At 38.7% G+C, this 23,696-nt stretch overlaps 1 protein-coding gene and 1 long non-coding RNA gene across 4 annotated transcripts in view; one reads left to right on the top strand and one right to left on the bottom strand.

Annotated features, from left to right (window-relative positions):
* LOC135325017 (uncharacterized) overlaps window positions 1-8,615 on the bottom strand; it is a 31,254-nt gene extending 22,639 nt beyond the window's left edge. Inside the window, exons 1-2 of one of the 3 annotated variants that reach the window (XR_010386239.1) lie at window positions 1,537-8,614; window positions 1,172-1,241 (exon numbers count right to left, since the gene is read on the bottom strand). This is a non-coding gene — a long non-coding RNA (uncharacterized LOC135325017). Of the gene's footprint in view, window positions 1-1,171 lie in introns of all 3 variants that reach the window. The other 2 variants (XR_010386238.1, XR_010386237.1) reach the window with 2 other exon arrangements.
* LOC112978781 (hippocampus abundant transcript-like protein 1) overlaps window positions 8,603-23,696 on the top strand; it is a 31,991-nt gene continuing 16,897 nt past the window's right edge. The window contains exons 1-3 of the mRNA XM_026092495.2: window positions 8,603-9,071; window positions 19,976-20,071; window positions 22,986-23,048. Coding sequence (XP_025948280.2) covers window positions 8,907-9,071; window positions 19,976-20,071; window positions 22,986-23,048 — 324 coding nt within the window. The 5' untranslated portion in view covers window positions 8,603-8,906. The remainder of the gene's footprint in view (window positions 9,072-19,975; window positions 20,072-22,985; window positions 23,049-23,696) is intronic.

Raw genomic sequence — 23,696 nt, 5'->3', positions numbered from 1 at the left:
CTGCGAGCTGCAAAAGATCGGATGCCCTTCTCTACATAATGATCCCTCTTAGATAACTCTACGTACATCCTTGTTCAGAACACGGGAAGCCTGGGTTGCCATTTGGAAGTGTAAATTCGCCTATTGACAGCACAGAAAACCCCCATGACCAAAAGAGGTACTTGGAATCACCCTTCTGGGAACAGATTCTTAATTTTCAGGTTCTCACATTAAATTCTTCTGCAGTTCTAGCACTTGCCTTTTTGAAAGCTCACAGCCTGACCCAGTGAACATATCTGAACATTTCTGCTAAATGGCATCTCCTTGATCTCAGTTTGGCTGTAAGCATCCTCTGGTGGGAAACGGACCTCTGTGACCCATTGTGGCAAAGGACTCAGACATAGAATTAGTAGAGGACATGCACAGATTCTTTATTCAAGGAATAAGACCTTAGATAGTAAACTTTTGGTCAGTTGTTAGCTTTTTATTTGCATAGTAGCCAATTCAATAATTTTAAACCAATAAAACGTATACATTCAAAATGGCTAAGCCAACAGAAAGATAAAAATTATTAGTGAGAAAGGTGCTTCTGGATATTTTCACTATCAAAACTTAAAGATCTTCACATATGCTAAACATCTGCTAAACACTGTATCTATTTTATAAAAGGTAGATACAAAAATAGCTAAAAAAGCATTGCAGAATTTTCCTGGAGGCTAGCAAAGCTATTCTGTTGCAACCTCTGAAGCAAAATAGTAACATCTGCCTATGGCATTCTTCATCTAGAGGGGCCCCAAACCACTCTGCCAACTGTTTATACATTCAAGATTATTCCAGATGTGTACTTACACATTATTTCAATATGCTATGTTTGAGTGCCACTGAGTAGTGGTAAGGGCAGGTAAATTTTTGGAAAAAAAAATCGGATATCGATCAAACCATGATGCTAAACTCCTTAGTTGTGTAGTAACTGTACTATATGTGTGATCTCAAAAGTAACCACAAATCATCAGAATAACAACTTATTTCTCATGTGAGAGCCAAGGGATTTTAATTAATGTTAAACTTATTCTTAGGTTGAAACAGGTGTAACAACACAAACAAAAGTCTCATCAAATCTGAATTATAGTGTACATGCAGACATACAATTGGAAAGCATTTGACAAGCAAAAGATAGATAAATATAACACACCTATGGCTTGGAGGGTCTCCAGTGACCTCTTTTGGAACTGAGTGTCCACTTGCTAATGCCAGCTTTTAAACTATGGGGAAAAACACGTATTATTTAAAAGGTTCCGCAAGAACATTCTGAAATTCATTCAGTGGATGAATCAGTGATCTTGATTATTTTACTTAAAAAGGGATTTAGAAGAAATCAACCACTGTTTCTTTATTATGTCTGTGGCTATTCCTTCATACACTGAAGCACTGTATTTATGACAGTTTTCAAGTTAAAAATAAAAAGTTTAAAGACTGACAACCAGCGAGTCAGAAGTCAAGTCAAAAATAACCTCTTTTGTTACTTTTCTCTTTTCCTTCAACCCATATTCCACTCACCTGTTTTGTCTGTTTTTTTCATTCATAGTGTAATGGCTTTCTGTAGATTCAATGTATTGTTAGAAACTCAGCTCTGGCCTAATTTACCCAGCTCCAGTTCATGCTTTATCTGCCTTGGCAGCAGTTGCTATGACACAAGGTACACTGAAAAAAGATGCACACTTGCTTCATGATGCAGCACTGTTTCCGGGTTACTGGAACACATGGCAAGTTACACAGATACCTGAGACCTCTGCGTTCATGCTGATACGTCTGTAATGTCGCACTACAGTAAAAAGAAGTATTTTATATTATTATTATTAGATTACACTAGAGAAGAGTTGCATCAGTTGATTGGTAGCTAAACTCACTGTTAATTTTAAGAGTAATTAACCTTATCTACTACATACAGTTGATGATCTCCATGATCAAGTAACTATATCATCACATTTGGAATTCCTACAAAGGAGCAAAACAGAAATTTGGGCCTAAACCCAGGAATTTATTGTAAATGAAAGAGTAACATACTGAAACAGTTTGGGATTTTCATTCCAATACAGTATAATTGTTCCAGCAAAAGCATGTTGGCTGTAAATGGATTGCACTAAACTTAATTGTTCCTTTGATACACAGTTCTGATTTTCAAAAGGAATTCAGACCACAGAAATTAAAGATAAAATCCTGTTCATTTCTTTGTAATAGTAGAAACTCAGCTCTCCAATATAGTCTTCTCTTTGTTTTCCTATATAAATGAGACTGGTAATTTGGCATTCCCAGATAATTATTAGAACTTGATCGATAAATATGGATAGCTATCAAGAGACGTCTCTGCTATTGCATGTATATAGAAAGACCATGAGAGTACATAATTTACATTAAGGCTTTACGCTGCTTCAGCTTTCAGGATTTATACTAAGTGAGAGCTCATACTCTGACTAGGGAAGCTACTCGTCAAAGCACTTTGTGAAAATAGAGCTTTGATATGTTTTAGATCATAAAAAAAAAATTGTTTAATTTCCCAGTACCTCTTACAATTGATGCAAATCACGACATAGAGCTTATCATTAGATTACTTTTAATTTCCACATCTTCCTGTCCCTTTCCATTCCCCCCTTGCCTTTTTTTTTGCTGTCCTTGTAAAAGATAATTTCATTTGGTATTCTTTGTTTTAAAAATGGTAGATATGAGTGATTTAGCACAAATAACTTCATTAGATTAAGAGTGCGGATGACCCTTGAGATGTCTCTCACCATTCTTAAAGCAAAAATTCAAAGGCATTAGTATAATTATTACTTAGATTGATGTAAGAATGAAAGTGTGCCCAGCACAATAACAACAAATATGGCACCATACTAAGTTTTAAAAATAATCACAAATCAGGCAATGCCAAAAATTAATTTTGCCTAATGATCTCAATTTGTCTTCATAAGATTTGCGTGTGTGCAGTCTTCCTTTTAGTATTACTATATTTGATTCATTCTCATACGAGAAGCTCCTTTTGAAACTAAGCAAGAACAAGGACGTACGGACATAATTATTATTGAAATTCATCACAATTATTTATTTCTTACATGAAGGAGTATTTGAACCCGGTTATAGGGCACACCTGTGCTAACCAGTCTTTGCTCATAAAAACAAATAAAAAAATAAAATCTCTCTTCCAAACAGATCATAGGTGATGGCACCAATTATGTTACTAATTCCAAATAAAGATGATTTGTGCTTGGATTTTTTTCTAAATGATATACGGTAAGCATATAAAATAATGACTGGTATTAGAGTAGTGCTGCGTGCAGAGAAGAAAAACCACGCTAAACAAAAAAGTACTGTAGTTTGGCCACTGAAGTGGCAAGACTGCTCAGAACACTTCAGTACTTTACTCAAAAAAAACCCCTAAAACAGCTTATGCTGAAAGACTCTGAAATAATTAAGAAAGCTCAAAAAATTCTAGATTACGAACTGAAGAGACAAGAAGAAGCTATTCTAATCATATAGAATTAGGTAGGTAACTTGAACAAAATAAGAAGCAAAAAAAATCTGTTCTCAAGCCAGATTAAAAAAATCCTCTTCATTTGAAACTATAACCCCATCTAGTGGGACTCCTTTTTAATAGCTATGTGATAGGATTTGATCTGTTTCTTACTATTACCCTGAATATTTTCTGCTAGTAAAGACCATAAAATAAAAGCTGGAGATCCTTGGGTTTTGCTGGCACCAGTTTTTTCCTTGCTACCATTAAGATTACCTTATTAGTAATAAAGGGTTGATGTATACAGGAATACTATCTATTATGTTATCTGGATGAACTCTGAGCAAGTTTGGAGTAACACTGGAAAAAATACAAGCATCCAGTTGTGAGAAAGGTAAGAGAGTTATGGGTAGAAAAGTACAATGCAGAAGTAGTGTAACGTCAATGGTCCTTGGATTACCCAGCCTGCATGGATTTCCATCAAAGTTGTCCGTGGTCATGGAAATTAATAAACTATAAGGGGGCCCAAGACTGTATTGGAGCAGTCCAATAGTGAGTTCTGTCTGTGTACACAGGTAAATTGTACTCCTAGCACCTTCCACTGGCTTCGTTCCTCTTGCCTTTTATAAGACAAAGAAATCGAAGAGGAAAGATGACGCCTCACTTCTAAACTCTTTTTTGCCAGGAGACTGTGATGTATGGAGCAAGCAGGGGGTAGAGGGTTTTTCAGGTCTGTAGTATCTATAGCTCACTTTATTGTAATACATAGCTGAGACTGAACGCAGAAGCCATGGTGAGTGTCTACCCTGCAGAACAAAGTGGCCCGCCTCTCACACGCGCTACTGCTTCACTGATAGAAGCCCTCGAGCTGTTTTTGTTGACAACTCATTTAGTAAGAGCATCTTCATCAGCATCCAGCCAAGACAGCTGTACAGAGCACTTTCTCACAGGCTGCACAGAGTACTTTCTCAAGCTCCACCCAGCTGGGCCCAACGAAAAATGTTGCTTTCTGAAGACTGTGCAAATCATCACGTGATCTTTTGTATTTCTTTGATCAGTAGTTATGGCTATCAGTGTTGACACACAAATTATCATCAATTAGCTAGAGAGCATATACCCATTGATACAAATGAGGCAGTCATGCTTCTCTCAGACCTGCCACTGCATATTTGCAAATTTAGCCAGACAGTGCTATTGTGATTTCTGTTTCAAAGACTTTTGGTCTGTAAGACTGGCAAGATTTGAGCCTTAAAATATAAGAACAGAATACCAAATTTCCACCTATCCCAGTATCCTGCCTCTGAAATATTAGTGGATACTTACAGACAGAGTGGAAAAAATGAGCAACAGCAGAGTGGTCCTTCTTCCAATAAACTCACCCAGCTTCTAGCAATCCGCAGCTTAGGGATTTTCTTGCGGGAGATAAACGGACAGCACACCAATCAATATGATTAAATGCTGACACTTTGTTAAGCCCGAATAGCATCTTTTATATGTCTTAACCATGATCCCGTGAATCAAACTATACAGTGATTGGTACATGTTCATTTTGCACGTGCATCTAAACAGTATATGATTGAATAGCATGTACTGTCCATGAGGAGGCAAAGAAACTCCCCTAAGCCCGTAAGTTCCTTACTGAACATCTGGGAGTTGTTTTTCTCGTTCCAAGGGGAGTTTCTCACCACATTGCATGCCCTCTAGTAACCTTACCGGTAGGCGGCAAAACCTACTTTCACACTCTTGCTATTAGCATTAGGGCTGGATTGCTCACATGTCCGTTTTCCTCCAGATAATCCTCCACATTTTCTGTTGCTTAATAGCCCTTAATGGAGTTTTCTTCCATGAATTTGTGTAACTGCCTTTTAAACCACTTATGCTTTTGAACCAAAAGATCCGGTGGAAATGAGTTCCAGAATTTAATGGCACTTTGCCTGAAAAAATACTTGCTTCTGTTGTTTTAAACTTGTTACCTGATCATTTTATTTAGTGCATGCACTTCTGCATAACAAGCAAGCAGCAAGTAACAGTAACTTAGTCACTTTCTCCACATCAGTCACAATTTTATAGACCTCTGTTGTATTCTTCTCTCCCCTCAGTCATCTTCCACATACTGAAGCCATTCCATGACTCTGCTCATCCTTGTCTCAGTGTTCTATATTTATTTCAGTTTTATTATTTTTTGAGGATTTTACAGCACAGAGAATTCGGATTCTTGGTATGTTGACATAATAACGTTTTCGATTTTTTTCTCATCTACCTGTTTCCTAATATTTCCTAAAATTCTATATTCCTTTTCGAACACTGATGAGCATTCAGAAAAGTACCTAGAAGGTTTCTAACATCTCTTTCCTAAGTAGGAATAGCTAATTCAGAGATCTACATACCCAATGGCTAATTAGAATTCCTTTCCCCTAGATGAATGATCTTCATCCATCAACAGTTAATTTCAGCTGACATTTTCCCATTCATACAAGTTCATGATATTCTTCTACTACTGCTTATTGTTCTGATCACACAGAACAGCATTCTGTAATAAAATTAATCTCTTCATTATTAATCCTCTACTCCAGATCACTTAAGAATATTGCTTAAGAATATTCCAAACTGCATGGAGCACAGAATCTAGGGGAACTCTACAGGTAACCTCTCTTCATAAACTGACTACTTACTCCTTTTTGTTTTCAACTATTTGTTTAACCAGTTCCTAACAAATATTATATACTTTGCTCAAGATGACAGACAACAAAAAAATGGGACTGATACGTTGAACTAACAAAAAAAGACCAATTTTCACCTCACATTTCACTCTATTATGATACAGCTAATAAATCCAGACTTAAGCATACATAAGTTGAAGACAAACTGTTTTTCATGAAAGGAGCTTGCTCGTGGAATGAACAGACTTTTTGACTAAACTGCAAACGTCCTTAGCAAATCTCTTCTACTGTAAACAAAACATTAACTTTATATATCCTTCACAGAACTTCCTGGAAAACTTTGCATGCCTTAATGAACAAACAGCAGGACAATTTGGGAAGGCCACTGCAGAATTCATTGTTGTGTAGCTCTAAGTTTATCGTACGGTATCTCGGGCCAGACTCCTTTCAGTGGTGTCCAGCAATAGGACATGAGGTAACAGGCACAAATTGAAGCACAGGAACTTCCATTTGAACATGAGGAAAAGCTTTTTTACTGTGAGGGTGACTGAGCACTGGAACAGGTTACCCAGAGAGGTTGTGGGGCCTCCATCCGTGGAGATATTCAAAAGCTGCCTGGACACAATCCTGGGCAATGTGCCCAGATGTAGGTGCCCAGGTGTAGGTGACCCTGCCTGAGCAGGGGGGTTGGACTAGATGATCTCCAGGGGTCCCTTCCAACCTCAACCATCCTGCAATTCTGTGATATTCCAGTGACAAGCCTTATGGGTACTTTATGTTCTTATATAAACAGACGGATCTTGATTCTACAAGCTGCTGAATAATTTGACCCTAATTTAAAGAAGATGAATAGTATGTACTTAACTTGTGCTATACCAAAGGATAAAGCTCTAGTATGTTTAAATCAATGACAAAATTCTAATCTCCTTCAATGAAACAAGATTTCATGTAGAAAGCTCAAGCAAGCAAGACCACTGTATAGGAAACAGACAAGGAAATAAGGCAAATGCAAAAATCTTCTGGGAGAAAACCTTCCAACTTTAAATTCTGTATCAGAGAAGGCCATAACATTATGATATGAAATTACTAGTAGCTGTCTTTATTGGGTCTGAATAAATAGCCATCAAAGGTGATGGAAGACTTTCTATTGATTTGGACCCAAATTGGATTAAGTACGTAACGAAGATTACTTTAATGCTGAAACTCTCAAAATGCAATGATGACTTCAAGCAATTCTTATATGAATCTGATGCAGTAGATTGAAACCTGTGATCAGTTTACAAAAGCTGACGTATTAGACTTATAAATTCATACCTTGCTAGCTAAGGAAGCTGTTTGAATGCCAAAAATTTTAAGTATTTTGCAGTCTGTTAAAAAAAAAAACTGTAAGGAATGAAATCCCTGTTTTCAGGTCAACAGAAACATTGTCGGGACCTCAAAGGACCCAAGATATTACCTATACTTCATAGCGCTGCCTACTCTTAAAGAAATGAAATGTTTTCTAAAAGTCTGTAGGCTATACGAATAAGAAAGTGGAAGGAAAGCATGAAACTCTACACAGAAATTGGCTTGGGCAGGCTGTGAAAACTCATTTTAAACAATATATGCTGGTTTACTAATCTCTACCCAGTAAAGGATTGAGTTTTGCACATCTATTTAATTCATGGTATCCAGTGTTCCTCTTAAAACGCTGATGTCTAGATTGAACAAACACAGAGCTTTAAGAAAGGTCACATAAAAAAAGAGAAATACAATTTTTCAAATCAACACGTGCAACTTTGCTAGAAGAGAATGCCTGTTGAACTGTAGCATATTGTAGAAGATAAATTTGCACACCATGCTACACTTAGCAAGTATATATCTTGTTATACACTCACAAAACAGATACAGAACACAAAAAGGCCTTTAAAACTCATTATTCCAGCAAACCAGAAAAATCTGATTCGGTAAATACTTTTGTACTTAGCTGTGAATAACTAAGCAGGTGCCGGCTGAAGGCCTCTCCCCGCCGGCCACGCGCAGACACTCGGGCGCTCTGCTCAGCACGTTATTCCTGACTGACCGTTCACATGCTGCACTGAGTTTTCATCCGTTTGTATGCATGGGATGGCCTGAGAAGTACGAAGCATCTAAATACTTCGCATAATAGCTGAAAGGTCTTATAATCCCCAAGCGAGAGGAAACGGAGCTCCCTATTACACCCTCGCGGTGACGAAGCGCCCGCCGGGATCCAGCACGGTTTACCGAAGCTAACACCACAGCAGGTGACCCTGGGTTTGGATAGACTCTTATTTCCCTCGTCAGAGGGGAACAGCCTTCACCGAGCGTGACTCTCCCGGGACCTGCGCGACAGGTAACGGCACCTGGGCCGCAGCGCGAGGCCTCGGCCCGCAGCCGTTAACCGTCCCGCGCGAGCAGGGCCGGGGGCGGGGCCAGCGCCGAAACTCCGCCCGCCCACGCTGCGCGCCTCCATTTGCGCTCCAGCGCCGCCGCGCCCCCTTCCTACCCTCGGGCGGGCTCCGCGCGCGGCGCTCGGCTTCCGGCCCGGTCCGGGGCTGCGGCGTGGCGTAGTTCCGTCGAGGTGCAGGGAGAGCGGGCGGGGCGGGACAGGGGGCGGTCACGTGAGCCCGGCGGCCGGCGGAGCCCCGCCCACGCGCGCGGCTGAGGCGGCCGATGCGGGCGCGGGCGGGAGGCCTCCCCCAGCCCGCTCCGCAGCCTCTGCTCCGCCGGCCCGGGCTCTCCGCGACGATGGTGGGAGCGAAATGAGCCCCGAGCCGGAGCCGCCGCCAGCCTCGGCCCGGGCGGGAGAGGAGGAGGAGAAGGAGGAGGAGGCGGCGGCGGCGCCGAGGGGAGGCGGCGGCGCCTGGCGGGGCGGCTGCATCATGCTGGTGAAGAGGGTCGGCCTGAAGGCGGGCGGCGGCGGCGCGGTGAGTCGGGGGCGGCCGCCGCGGTTGCCCGGGCGGCGGCGGAGGAGGAGAGGGGCCCGCCGGCGGCGGGGCAGCGCTGATGCCGGACCCGCTGGTACCGGGTGGCCGAGCCGCCCTGTGGGCGAGCCGCGCGGGACGCTGCTCCGCCGAGGAGGCGCCCGCTGCCCGCGGAAACTTTGCGCGAGTTGGCGGATGCGGCGCTGCGGCCGGCGTCGCCCCCCGTCGCCGCGCGCGCGCGGGGGCCGTTAACGGCCGAGGGGACGAGCGCGCGCCGGTTGCTGCCGCCGTTGGCGCCGGCGCGGACGGGCATTGGTCGGGGAGTAAATGAGTAGTTGGAAAAGAATAGAGGTGTCTCAACGCAGACCTTGGGCTCTCTTCGCTGGCGTTGTGGGAAGCGCTGGTGGTGGGTGCGTCCTGGTGAGCAGAAGCTGTAGAATTACCGTGCAGTTTTAGTAACTTGCTCTTTTGGTTCAGTCCTTTCCCATTACGTTAAAACGTCTTTGTGCGACTAACTTAAAAGGAGCTGGACTGAGAGGAATGGTCCTTGTGCACACTTGAAACCGTGTGCAGGAAAGATTACTTTCAGAAGTGTCTGTAAGTGGTGCGTAAGTAACTTTCAGCAGAAGTGCATTTCAGATGGCTTAAGCTTTCCCTTTGTGCATCCATGCCCATAGGCTAACTTAAACACAAACGTGAGATCACATCATCTGAGCTTTTTGTAGTTGGGGACAGGTGACTTATTTCAGGCAGGGCGGGCCTGGCTGAGAAGATATAACCTGTTCTGGCTTGTAGAGGGTGAGCCCAGGGCACAGGATGAGAACAGAGGAATTTAGGGACATGTATAAGGTAACAAAATAGATGATTATGTCATTGATAGCTTTTAAACGGGCCCAAATACAAAACTGGGCAAAGACAATAACTCATTTCACTCTCTGTGATAAGTGACTCCAACTTTACAAAAGGGACTTAGACTTTATTTGAAATGTGACTTAATAGCTCTTAACATATAAGTGTATGTGTGTATATATATATTTAGACTACTTTCATGTTCAGGTGTTCCTGAGTAATGTATTTAGTACTTATTTAGTCATAAAATTAGATGTGCTGAAAGTATCATTTATGCTGAAAGTTTTTAACATCCTTAAGTTTTGTCAGATGGCTGACCTGTGTTACACATGTTGTTTCCACTGTCCTCCCATGCTCCACATATGAACATCTCTGGTATTGGAGAGAGAAGATGGTTTACTGTTTTATGTTAATGTGAAGTGAGCAAACTTGTCATATATTTAGCAGAACATTAATGTTATTGCATTATTGTGATATTGAGACTGGAGATTTTTTTTTAAAATGCTTGAAATGATCTGTTTGATATCATTAGGTTCTTCATCCCTTACTCATCCAAGGTTATCTGATGGAGGTGTTAAAATACTTCCGATGAGTGATGTAAAAAATACCCTTATGTGGTATTCATCAGTCACATGAAAATACCTTTGTGTCTGTTAGTTTTGAAGCCACTGCTTCATGCTTCCTGTAACATTGTAATGTTGACCACATGGTCAATTTGGAGTGTTTGTATATCACTTCTGTGTTTGAGTCTTTCAGGTGTTTTTTTTTTTTTAGAAATAGTTATGCCTTCTAAAAAGCAGGTCGGACTCATTCAAGAACTTCAGCTGACATTTGATGAATGATATATTTGCTCTTCTAGGATCTTGTACAGCAACTCCTGTTTAAAACTCCAGATGTATGTGATGCAGTCATGCCTCTTTTAAGTCAGAACGGGGAAATAACTCTAGTAGGGGCCCATTTACTTATTAGTTATGAAATGTAAACTTTCAGTACTACTTTCAGTTTGACTTTTATCAGCATGGATGACATAGAAGAAATAGAAGAGGATGTCAATATATGGAAAGAAAATGCATAACTTTAGTAAAATATGAACAGGAGCTAGGAAAAGAAAGGAAACAAGTTAAAATACTTTCATTTACCTTTCTGTAACTTTGAGGAGGATTAAAACTAAATGGAAAATAGTCATATCTAACAAAGGTGCTAATGTTTTTCATACTAATGGGCTGAATGTTTGTTAAAATTGAAAAAAGGATTAAAATAATACTTCTGAGTCCCCAAATATGCTGTTTTACCAGTTTGCAAATTTAGCTACTAAATGATACATATTATTAACTTATAAAATGATCTCAGGTTTTGCTTGATTTCCCCCACCCTCAACCCCCCAAACGCACACTTGTGCCCTTAAGGGAGTTTGTGTTCCTCTAATGCATCTCCTACAAGACAGGAAGATATCAGGCTCTAGCCTTATCTTCTGCACATTGGTATAGCTGTAATAAAATTATACTTGCATCAGTTTAGGGCCTGCTTTATAATTCCTGACTAAATGACCTTTTTCCTATTTTGTTACTGCAGTTCATATATCTCCCTGTGATACTCACATGGTTGTCATAGTGTTACAACACTCTCTGCTAAGGCTTTGAATGAGCGTATTCATTCTGAAATATTAAGGGCCAGGTCATGGCTTTAGATATGAATGTACAGATCTCTGAAACCCGTAGGAGTGCAGCTCTGGCATTTGAAAGTGGAAACCTTTGGGCTACTGATGAAGAAATTACAGAAGTGGAATTTTGGTGATCTACTTTGGTCTGTAAAAGATATCTTATGTAGGACAGAAGAATTAAGCTAATTTAATGTGACAAAGTGAAAAAGTAATTATGAAGTTGTCTGTCCGGTTGCACAAGGCTTTCTGTTCACCCCACCTCCAGCTTAAGAAGAACAGGTTTCTGTTTCAATTTTTCTGTAACTAACTTCTCCCTGTTGAACTCTCCTCTGGCATTGGCTTGAGTGGAAGAACTAAAGAATAAATGCTGCACAAGTGACTTTTTACAGAAGTCAGTTATTGGCTCAAAAGTAATAAGGGAAAAAGTGTGTTTAAGTAAATTCCATTGGAATTAAATCAGTTTCCCTTGGATGAATTACTCTGATTTCAGTGAGCTTCAAAAGTTGAAGTAAATGATGCCATGGACATTGTGTTACTGGTTATGTAATGTTGTTCCACCTAGATTTTGAACACTGATAGTATAAAATTTGGTATGAGTATTTTAAACTTTGTGTCATGTACTTAATTTTTATAAAGACTATCAGTACCGTGCTGCTGTATGATGTATGTATGCTGTAAATCAGTCATACTTCAGTCTCTGTTCTCGGACACTATAAAACGACACAGCTATTGTGGAGAGCAAGACCTCTGTTTAGTCAACAAAATGAAATGTTTGGCAACAAAATGAAAACTTTCTAAAGTTTAAAACTGTACATGTTCAATGAAATTTTACTGGTCATTATTCATTAAACTCTGCTTTACAATGTAATATGCATTTAGTGCATACTTTACAATGTAATATGCATTTAGTGCATACCCAAAGAATTGCAGATTTTTATTCTTAGTGCTAAAGTTTTTCTAATATTTCATTAAAAAAATAGCATCATGAGATTGAAGCACTGTTTCAGGGTTAGGAAATTTTACTGATATGCCTTTCCGTCCAGTGAGCTGGCTTCTTAAATTTCTTGCATGTAGAATTTAAGGAGACTTGCTAGTAGTAAACAGGTGAGTCAAATTGGCAGGTTGGTTGTCTAGCTCCTTGTGGAGCACATTTTTGTCCTACAAAAGTTATTTTTCATGTTAAATCTGCTGTAGATTGTTAAATTTGAATAATCAGAGATAAACTGTTCTGTCTTCTCAAGGTTGTTAATGCCATTCTGAATTTTCACACCATGTTAAATTAAAATAACACTACTTCTGGACTCTGAACTGTTGCAAGGAATAAATAGCTGCTGTCTTAAATACAAATCATTCTTGTTTGTATTCATATTGAGAGGTCATTTTTGCTGTTCTGAGTTTTCTGTTGCTAATCCTCTAGGCTCTGACAGTCTGGAACGTTTTGAGTCGCGAGAGAAGTATGCTAGACTAGAGCAGTAAAAACTTGACCCTGTAACTGAGAGTTGATTCTTCAGTACTGAAGTTCCAAACTTAACTCATTGCCCAGTGGCTACTTAGCTGTCCCATGGAGAAACATGTGAGATAGATCTAAGTATGCCTGCTTTTGAACCAGAACCTATGCTTTTGAGAGAAAATTCTCCATGCCTTATGTGTGTCTGTATTCTTGTAGCACAGCTATTTAAAGTTCAGCACTGGATAAATCAGCTTGCAGTTTTGTATAGTGTAGAATGATGTTTGTGTATTATTTCTAGGAGTATCTTATTTTGACAATACGGTAGCATCTAAAGCAGAGCTTTTGCAATGTGGCATGCACATAGTGATCGTTCTCTTGGATACTCTTCCTGTCCCTAACAGCTCTTGGCTCAGACTGAACCAGATATAGTGTTTTAATGTTTACCAGTCCTCAGAGGTTTTCTGTTACCTAAGCTTGTCTAGTGTACATTTAAATGCAAATGTGTTCCCAGTGTCCCCCAAAAGGACATGGCAAGACATTTTATGCTTTGAGGGTAAACTGTGAAATGCTACCTCACTTTGTTAAACCTAATGTCTCATAGTTTTGCTTAATTCCCCGTATTTCGGTATCAGAAGGCAATGACAATTGACTTCTCTTCATCCTCTTCATGTTGCTCTCAGTTTAATAAATTGCAACTACATCTTTGCTCAGATGTTTCTATTGCAGCTTGGACAATCCGACTTCATGATTCCTCCATACCTTTAACAGCTGCCTTTGTCTTTCTGTGGGCCTCTTCCACTTGTGCTTCCATAAAATATACTATTCAACAACGTGCATTGTTTCAGGCTCTGAACAGAATAAGCAGTCATGGGATAAGAGGAAAGATCCTTACAAACAAAAATGGGTAAAAGCTCCAAAAGCAGACAGTAAGAACAATCACGCAGGCACATCACATGCTCATGCAATAATATAATGTTTTTTCCTGTTAATGCATATCATTAAATATACTTTAATGACTTCTGGAATATTGGAAGTGGTGTTTTCCATGGTCCAGGATGATCTGGGATAGCATTCTGGAACGGTAATCATTCAGTATGTGAGGCTAAAATTGTTTCTTCATCTTTGCATACATTAAAGTTATCTACATTAATTTCCCTGTCACTGACTCCGTCAACTTTGGCTGTTTTTCACAATTGCCCTTTACCTTTTCTACCCTGAATTGCATTATATCGTCAATCAACTGTGCCACATTGCTGTTCACACTTTTACAGCTCATCTATGAATATATTGAACAACATAGATCCTAGAGCAGAGTGTTGGGACCCATTTAATATAAATTCTCTGCTGTAAAACTTTTTTCTTAAACTTGCCATGTTTCTTTTCTCTTAACTGGGTTTTTTAATCCCTGCAAGGGCTTTGCTTTGTTCTGTTTTCTTTAAGAGCCTTTGGTGAGGGACCTTGAGTAGTTTACTTGAATTTTCAGAAAGCCTATTAACTTGATCTGCCTTATCTATACATATGATTTGTTCTTTCAGAGAACTCCAGAAAGCTTTTAAAGCATGATTTCCCTTTACAAAATCTGCATGGATTTTTCGATTTCAAAGGAGTTGTGGTTCTGATATTTTAGAGCTCTGGAATACGGTTATCGTTTTCTCTTGAGAAAATGCATCGCAATCTTAAGCATGTCCAGATACAGATTTACTTAAAGTATTTCTTTTGGTGATGGAAACACAAGTTTGAACAATGCATATACTGAATTAGTCATGATATATATTCCAGCTCATATGGCATTTCTAAAATGTTAAAAGCTGCACTGTGATTGGAAAGTACTTTCACTTGTTCTGAGTGTATTCTCACACTGTGTGCAAGGTGACTGTCTTAGACTTAGTCTGTGCACACTGTCACTTGATGATTACTTCATGTGACAAAGGCAACTTAGGTCTGCAGGGTGCTATTTGCACTTGAGTGAATTTTTGCCAGTTCTAACAAATGCAGAGAAGATCAAGAGACTTTTGTAGGGATGAGGGTATAATTAAGGTGGCTTCTAAGTAGTCTTGTTTGAAAGCTAGATGCTAGAATCTAGGAAGAGGGAGAGAGCAAGATAAACAGGTAATCTGCCCTACAGAGCTAACTGGGTAATACATGCAGAGAAAAGAGCATTTGTAACTACAAATATAATAAAAACTAAAATAAAGTGGTACCATAATGTTTGTGCCAGAATAAAAAAGAACAATGAATCAGTGATGCAGTGAAGTGTACCAGAACCTGTTTGCTTTTTATCATTGGTCTTGAAACCGTTGAAGTTCTTGCGGGGGAGGAGGGAGAGAGGTGAGGGAGACTGAGGAAGTAATAGTGGGGATGTATGTGAAAATGGAACTTGGTAATTTGGTATCACCTTCAAGATCAAAATGATTCACACAGGAGAATATGCTTCTGAAAAGAATTTTACTGATTCTGTTAGTTCAGTTGTTTGGTTTCTTGAAAATATAACGGTTGACATTAGAGTATAGTACAGGTGGCCGTGTTAAAAGTTTTACTTGTAGCAGATAATTTTTGTAGGGGGAGAATATTTCTACAGACTTTTTAAAATGCATTACTGTGAAGAGTATTGTTACTTTAAGTGTTGGTTTACAGTGCTACGGAAAGACTGAACACACTTTGCAAAATCTGTTCCACACTGAGATATCTTATTTGGGAAAGAATTTTGGGGTTGGGGGGAGAACATTGTCAGTTCAGAAGTGCAGCTTGAATTTGATTGTTAGCTTCCTGAGAGAGAACAGGGTAATTCAGGCTGGAAGGTTCCTCAGGAGGTCTCTAGTCCACCCTCTGGCTCACAGCAGGGTCAGCTCTGAGGCCAGACCAGGTTGCTCAGAGTTTTTTCTATCTGGAGCTTGAAAACCTCCAAAGATGGAGCCTGACACAGCCTCCCTGGGTGACCTGCTGCACTGCCCTCATGGAGGGGGAGGAAAGTATGGTGCAGTCATCCAATTAAAGTGCGTCTTTTTCTTAATCTGCCTAGCCCTCATCCTCATACAACTATGAGAAGTTCGAAAAGGAACTTTGGAGGGCTTCAGCATTCAAAAAGTGAGAAGTGGTTTTGTTCTGGAATAAGCACATTATTTAGATGCAAAGCAGTAGTTAAATGTTTGAAATTTGGTGTTAGAGTGCTTTTGCAGCCAATTTGAGCAATGAGTGTAACTAAAGTACAAGTTTGATTTAGTAGGTAAATAGTTGACCTAAAACGTTACATGAATATACAAATACTATAAATTTGAGCTTTGCTCTGAAGATTTAGAGTAAAGCTAGCTATAAAAACTTATCTTGGTGTGGAATATTTTAGGGTGAGCTGTACTTGTTTTCCTTTAGAATGACTAAGAGAAGGTATTCTTACTGCTGCAACATAGCAAATTCGTTTGTCTTGTCTGTGAGCAGTTCCTCACCAGCTGGATTTATAATCTTGATATCTTCTCATGGATTTGTTCATGTTGAACAGCTGTGTTCTAATTTAAATTTCTTACATCCCGGTGGTTTTCACTGTTGTCCTCAAATTAACTTGTGGGTTTCTATCCAATTTTTTTGGAATTGCGGGGGGAGCGGGGGGAAGCTTAGAAGGAGTAGCAACATTGTAAAATTGGAAAAATAATAGATATTTTGTTAGAACTTTTGTGACATCTGGCACTTGATTCAAAGTGATGGTCTAAACTTTTACTGTTAAGCATTTGAGATTGTGTAATGTTTTGCTTGTTATTGATTATGCAAGTGTAATAGTTTGACCAACAGCTGCATTTGAAAGTGACCATAATGTTCATACATAAATTTCTCAGCCCACACGCTAGCCAGTTGTATGAAAATCCGCACGGATGGAGAGTAATCCCGTAACAAATTTTAAAGCATTAGCATGTTAGAAATTGGATGGCTCCAGGAAAGTTTTAAAAACTAAGGGTGGGTGTAGGGAGGAAAGGAAAGGAATTTGTAAATTGCCCAGATCCCTGCTACTTCTATTTATATTTCTTTGTTTAAAAAGATTTATTTTGTCCCTATATTTTCTAGTTCAAGAATCCTAAAGCTCTTTGTGCTTCAAATTGTTACCCACTTTGCATGTATAGGTCTCAAGTTCTCTCTTTACAGAATTTGCATACAGTTGTCTTCTGTTGCAAAATATTTTCTCAGTACAGAAATTGACCCCCTAGAAACACTTCTTTTGGGGTAGGTTCTTCTTAAAAGGCCATATCAAGAGAAGCACTTTTGGGGAAACTCCTTCTGAAGCCCTTTGTTTTTGAACCCAGCAGAGAGATTTTTGTCTGTTTTTAATTAACAGTTTTGGTTGTGTATCTGTTCAGTTGTAAACTTTTTTCCTTTCAAATATCTTGACACTGATTAAAAAAACCCTAAACTTGTGATGGGAGTTCTTAGGGCCTACAGGAAAGATAGACATCTAGAGATAAGTATCTGCATCAGTCTGCTGGATAAAGTCAGTGAATTTTCCTGTTTTCATGTAGTTACTAGTACGAGTGTTCTTCAGGTAGTCTAGATGGCCAGGGCTCTATAAAGAAAACTGAAGATCATCAGTTACAGTCTATGCAGTTCGCTGATATTGATATGTCTCAAATCAAACTATTTGCATGTGTGAACTGGAATGCATGGCTTTGTTTTGACAGGCACATATTCCTTTCAGGATTTAAATTCTACTTTTCCAGGTTATCTCTTGATTTCAAAAGGGTATAGAGATATTTGGGTTTTTTTATAGTTCAGTACAACTATCTAGAAGTTGCACGACACTGCCAAAAGATGACACTGCCAAAAATTTCTTTTCATCTCCAAGGAATATTCATTTAGGATCAATACAACAAGATGGCATTTCTTTCACAAAAGGACTTATGTGACTGCTGAAGAACAGGCGAATATTTTTAAATATGGGTGTACATCTTTCTGGTCAACCATCTAAGTCTCAGATGAAGTCACCATGTAATAAAAACTTTTGGTTTTGTTATACTGTAAGTCTGGTGCTTAAAAACAAAAAAACCCCATAATATATTTAGTGGCATTGGAAGTGTTTGCAGAATGCAAAACACCGTTGTTTATGGTCCAGCATTGCACTTAGTAATGTAGGGTGGGGGAGAGTGTAGAACAGCGGGAAGCAGAATAGAGGTGGGGGAGAAGGCTGGGGAGTCCTTTACTGCTGTCTACTGTAAAGTTTGCCTTTTTCTGAGGGGAACGTGGTGGGAAGGGTTCTTCAGACTGAAGCATAATCTGTCTTAAACTGACAGACATCTTGACAAAAAATATATTCTTAAAAAGATTACCCTGATTGATTATCCAGTAGTACTTGTAGACTTCTTATATGAGTAAAATCTTGTATGTAATCTTTGGAAACTTGGATATTTCGAGATTAAAAACTGCATGGTAACATGCAGAAGAAATGTTAATGCTTGAAAGTTATCAGTGTCTCAGCGATAATCTTTGATCTAGGATATCATCATATTATTTTCCTGGAGAGAGAGCTATTTTCCTTAAAATTGTAGCTTCTAAGCAAGCTATGATATAAAATTCTTACTAGTTGGAAAAAGTATCATGTGTTAGTTTTAGTTTGCTACTACAGACTTTGAAATCTGGTAAGTTTAAAATTATTAGAGAAGTAGGCATTTAGGCTGTCTTGGCGGTAGGGATTTCTTTAAAAAATTTTTAGTATAGGCAGCAGACTTGAAAGCACTTTTAACAAAATTCATTTTAATCCTGTCATTCCTACTAATCAAGACGAAAGGTACTGGACAGGAAAAACAGTAAGTGCGTGATTGTGCTCTGCCTTTGTAGTAGGCACACTGACTTTTTCAGGTTTAGTGGGAGATCCTGAGGTTCATGTTCTTGTTCTCCAGCTGCCCAGATGAGATAATCTGGCTGATATGTGTCACTAGATGATGTCTGTTGAACTGCATCCAGCATTGTTAGATTGTGCAATTTGCAAGAGAAGCATCCTTTCATCTATTGGATAAACTTTAGATTTTCATGGGAGTACCAGATGAGAACGCTACTATTCCTTTCTAACAATTACTGATCTCTCGGGAGAGGAATGGCTTTGGATTAACTAGAAACCCTGAAAAATCAACTTTCTACGGGGCAGATATTAATGTAAAGGGAAAAGTAAGTTTAGAACTCAGTAGAACAGTTACTATGGTTAGAGATAGACACAGAAATGAAAGCAAGCAACTACTCTGCTTTACCCAAGGGTTTTGTCATTCGTCTAGAGAAAATGCTCCCAGATCTCTCAAGTAGGATCTAATCTTTGGGTGTTGTATGGCTGTGTGTTCACAGCTGCATGAGTGTTTCTGTGCTAATTCTTCCTGGGAGCTATATATTGACTAGCAGAATAGCTCTTGGATCTGTAGTTTGCAGGCACAAACTACAGAAATAATTGGTCAACAGAAAGCTTTACAGGGTGCCTAAGCTGTCAGTTCTGTTTTATACTTTGACAGTTTCAAATACAAGATTCTGTGCTCTTCTGATTATGCATGTTGTCATATTTTTGTTATAATAGTGACATAGTCTTTATAAAATTGGTCTGTTTCATTGCCACTGGTTTGAAACTTATGAAGGTAGCAGGGAGAATTACAAAGCTTGTAGCACTACTGCAAAGGGTTGGGAATTGCTCAAGGGGAAGGAAACCTAAATACAGGCTGGAGGGGAGAGTAGGGTAGGGCAACGTCAGGAATGGGGAAATAATTCTCTTCGATCAGCAAGGGATTGAGGGCAACAATATTTCTGAAGTTCCTTGGAGATCTTTAGTCATTCTGTAATAATTCTTCTCCACCCTTGTTTGGCTTATTGTTCCCAAGGGCTTGGTAGTAGGTCATCTTGAAAGCCGATTATGTTCTCAAAATATGTTTGTAAGATATCTTTGCACATGTAATGAACTAGATGTGTACAGCCACTGCAAATGTTTTTCTTTTTTAGCAACAAGGTATTGGTCGGCCAAGCGTATACCATGCGGTGGTGGTCATATTTCTAGAATTCTTTGCCTGGGGACTGCTGACGACTCCAATGCTAACAGTAAGTATCACTGGCCTGCCTTAAAGTGATGACAAAAGTTATTGTTACTTACTAGAAATAATATTTTTTATTTGTTTTCCACTTTCTGCTGAATTCTGAAATTCAGGACTGGTCTCTTAACATTCACCACTGTAGAATGGTATCATTCTAAGGCTGAGATCTGGACTACTGGAAGACTAGAAGTAGTCTGAAATACATTACTATATTTTAAGTAACTTCTGTTCACCTTTTAGAGTAACTGAATGTATGTAAGGCTCTCTGTAGATTTTTTTTTTTTTTTTTTAAGACTTCGTAGTCCAGTTCATCTGCCAATCTTAACTATTGAATCTACACTTCCCATAATTAAGTTTGTACTCCAGCATGGGCTGGTTGTTGTTGTCAGCATATAACTTGAAGTAAAATATAACTGCTTTCATGGAAGAAACAGATTTTACAAGTATTTCATCTGTTCTGGATTGCAGGTATGTTCTAGATGAATAGATAATTTGAATGTTTGGTAATAGGATATGAAGCCTTTCATGTGAACACATGGGTCTTATTTGCTGAAATCAGATGTGCCTATAAATTTAGTTATCAAAAGTCTGTTAGCCCAGTTTTTCACCAGATATCTGAGAATACTTTGAATAGATGACTGGCATGGTTTTGGGGACAGGAGACCTTGATATTTCAAATTTTCCTTCCCCAGTCTCCAGGTAAAATCAGCTATGTTGCTCTTAAAAAGGTGTTTGTGTAACCTTCTTAAAGTGACTATGTTAAAAAGATCACGAAGTATAATCATAATAGAGTGCATATAAATGGTTAACAGATTTCCATAAAGTAGATGTCTCACTAGATTGCTGTCCTGTCTTGCCAGAGCGAAAGTATGAGGAGGCTTGTTAGGTGTTCGTTATTTTATTTATTTTTTTTTAACCAGAGTGCTCAGCTTCAAGTTGTGCTAGCTTGGCACCTCTAATTTAGAGGGATGATGTTCTGACAGTAATTATTCCTTAGTCTTCAAAAACTCTGTAGTAAAATTATATTTTACATTAGGCGGGTGTCTTCTTCAGTGTTGTATCTAATTAAAAAAGTTCCCTATAAATTCATACTGTCAGTCACATGCAGCTCAAATTGTAATTCTTGAAATTAATATTAATTGGAATGTTATAAAGTGCTTTTAACTTAAAGGAAAATTATTATTTTGACTTAAGTATTTGGATTTTATACTTGCAGAAATAAAAGTGGTGGTCTTGAATGTCTTCCTGTATTTTGAATGTTGTATTTTTTCTACACAGTCCTGAATGCTTACAAAGCTGTTGCATTTGATTGAAAAGTTAAATGTAAAGCACTAACTTAAGTATAATGGTGTAACCTAACACAGGTGTAGATGGCTTCTGTATGCTTGTGGCTTGTCTTTATTTTTAATCAGCTCTTCCGAACACGTGGTGTTTGTTTTAAACTATTTCAGATCTGGTTTGATATTTGCATCCCTCTCCTTCATTACATGCTCGTAACTTAGGTTGGTGTACTGATCAGCCAGCAGCACTAGAGGTCATGGAGAGCCTTCTTGTGAGCTGGGTCCAGCCTTTGAACTGCCAGCTGCCTGCTGCTGCTCAGTTTTGTCTAGTAGCTTGTTTTTATCTTCTTCCACTTGCATCAGAAGATCAATGGCCAAACAGATGCAGAATTGTTTTAAATATCTAAATAGATGGAAATATCTGTAAGAAAAAGGGGTGTATATAAGCAGAATTATCTGAGCAGTGTTTTTTTAAACCTATGGTTTGACAATCTTGCCCGTTCCTGAAAAAATGACCCTGGTGTCTCAGTGACACTGAAGTGTTTTTTTAAAGCTAGTGAATTTCTCAATATACACATACATAATTTTTGTAGATGTTGCCGCTTCTATTCATAGATAAAGCAGCAAGCCAATGTGAACTCATCCTTTAAGAGCTTGAATAGATGCTAGTTTATGTAGGCATTACTTACCTAGCATTGATCTCTGAAAAGTGTGTCTATACGCACTTTGATTATATCAATATCTCTTTTCTTAAATTGACATATTACCACGTGCAAGGCCTTTTAACTCTCTTCTACCTTTATGGACAACCTCTTTATTATAGATTAGCCTTAATTCAAGGGCAAGCCTGTTACTCTTAAAGCCCCTTAAATGAATTCATGGCAGTACTTGAAGAATGTATTAACCACTCAGAACTGTTGCTAGTATTCATAAGTGTTTAATTGTTCATCAGAACTGTTTCTGTGTTCACTGAAAATCTGCAATTTGTGCTCACAACAGTAAGTTGGCTGTCGTACTTTTCTTCCTCTTCCCCATTCCTAAGTCCAATTTAAGGTTGTGATAATTCTCCTAAGTGGAGACTAATATGTAATGTGGAGGTGGGAGGAAGAGGTGGAGCCTATGGATGCACACAATTCAGAAACAGTTGGTACAGTACCTTTTTAGGCAATCATGAATATATAGCATGTGGTTTTTCTGGGTGTGTGGGGGAGTTTTCTGGTTTCGTTTTTTATTTGACAGACTAACAATTACTTCAACCTCATTTTCACTCCTACTTAGTAACAGTGGTCAAATCAACCATATGAAGGAATTATCTACTGCAAAAGGTCTGTGATTTGTATGACATGGACACTTTTTTCTTACATTAATCCCCCTTCTGAGCAAAATATTCTAAACGAAAATATCCATTCATTTCCCATCTGTGCCCACAGAAGCATTTGTACTGGTAAATAGATATTAAAGCTTGTCAATATTTTGTAAAGAAAAATATATAAAAAATATAAGAATAATATAATCATGGGGCAAGATGTCTTTTTTAACAAGTTGCAGTTGAGCTATCCTGTTTTACAAATCAAACCTTGAATTAAATCTTGAATTGATTTTTTTTTTCTCCTGTCTCTCCTGATTGAAATTTTTTTTCAGGTCTTACATGAAACATTTTCTCATCATACATTTTTAATGAATGGTCTTATTCAAGGTGTTAAGGTAAGATTGCTTAGAAACACTGAGCTAAATATTCTTTGTAGTTGTTCCTGTATTGTAATTAGTCTTTCCTTCATTATCCATAAGAATATTCTGGACATTGAGAATGTAATAAGCTCTCAGACCATTTCTGTTGTTGTCATGGTTGCATGTTCTTGGGCTCGATTCAAGATTTACAGTTAAATGGTAGCATCATGAAACAAATGAAATTTCTTAGAAGTTTAATACCTCTGATTGGAATAGGTAGCAGTTAATTATTGTAATCTTGGTAAGGATCTTTCTAAGAATGGCAGTAGTATCTGCTTTTTAATACAGCCATGTTGATGTCTTTGAGATAAGAAATGGAGTACTCAAACGATTATAATTTTGTCCAATACGTGACATAAAAGCTGTTTATATTTCAGCAGGTTTTTTTCTGCTCTTTTATGAGCTTTTTGAACATTCTGAGGTGGCCAAGATGCTTACAATAACTTATGGCTTACTCATGATACATTGGTGTTTAGACGGGCTGTGCTAGATTGTTGCCAGGAAAAAAAAATGCTTGGAAAAATTTTCTCTGGTAAAACTTCAGGAAGTGTCATCCTTGCTAACCATCTTACACAGAGACTTCAAAGCACTTAGTGTAATCTATCACTAAGTATTAATTTACAG

The sequence above is a fragment of the Dromaius novaehollandiae genome, chromosome Z (assembly GCF_036370855.1).
Source record: "Dromaius novaehollandiae isolate bDroNov1 chromosome Z, bDroNov1.hap1, whole genome shotgun sequence".
Lineage (NCBI taxonomy): Eukaryota > Metazoa > Chordata > Aves > Casuariiformes > Dromaiidae > Dromaius > Dromaius novaehollandiae.
Note: the sequence above shows the minus strand (reverse complement) of the source record. Positions and strands in the feature narration are given on the sequence as shown.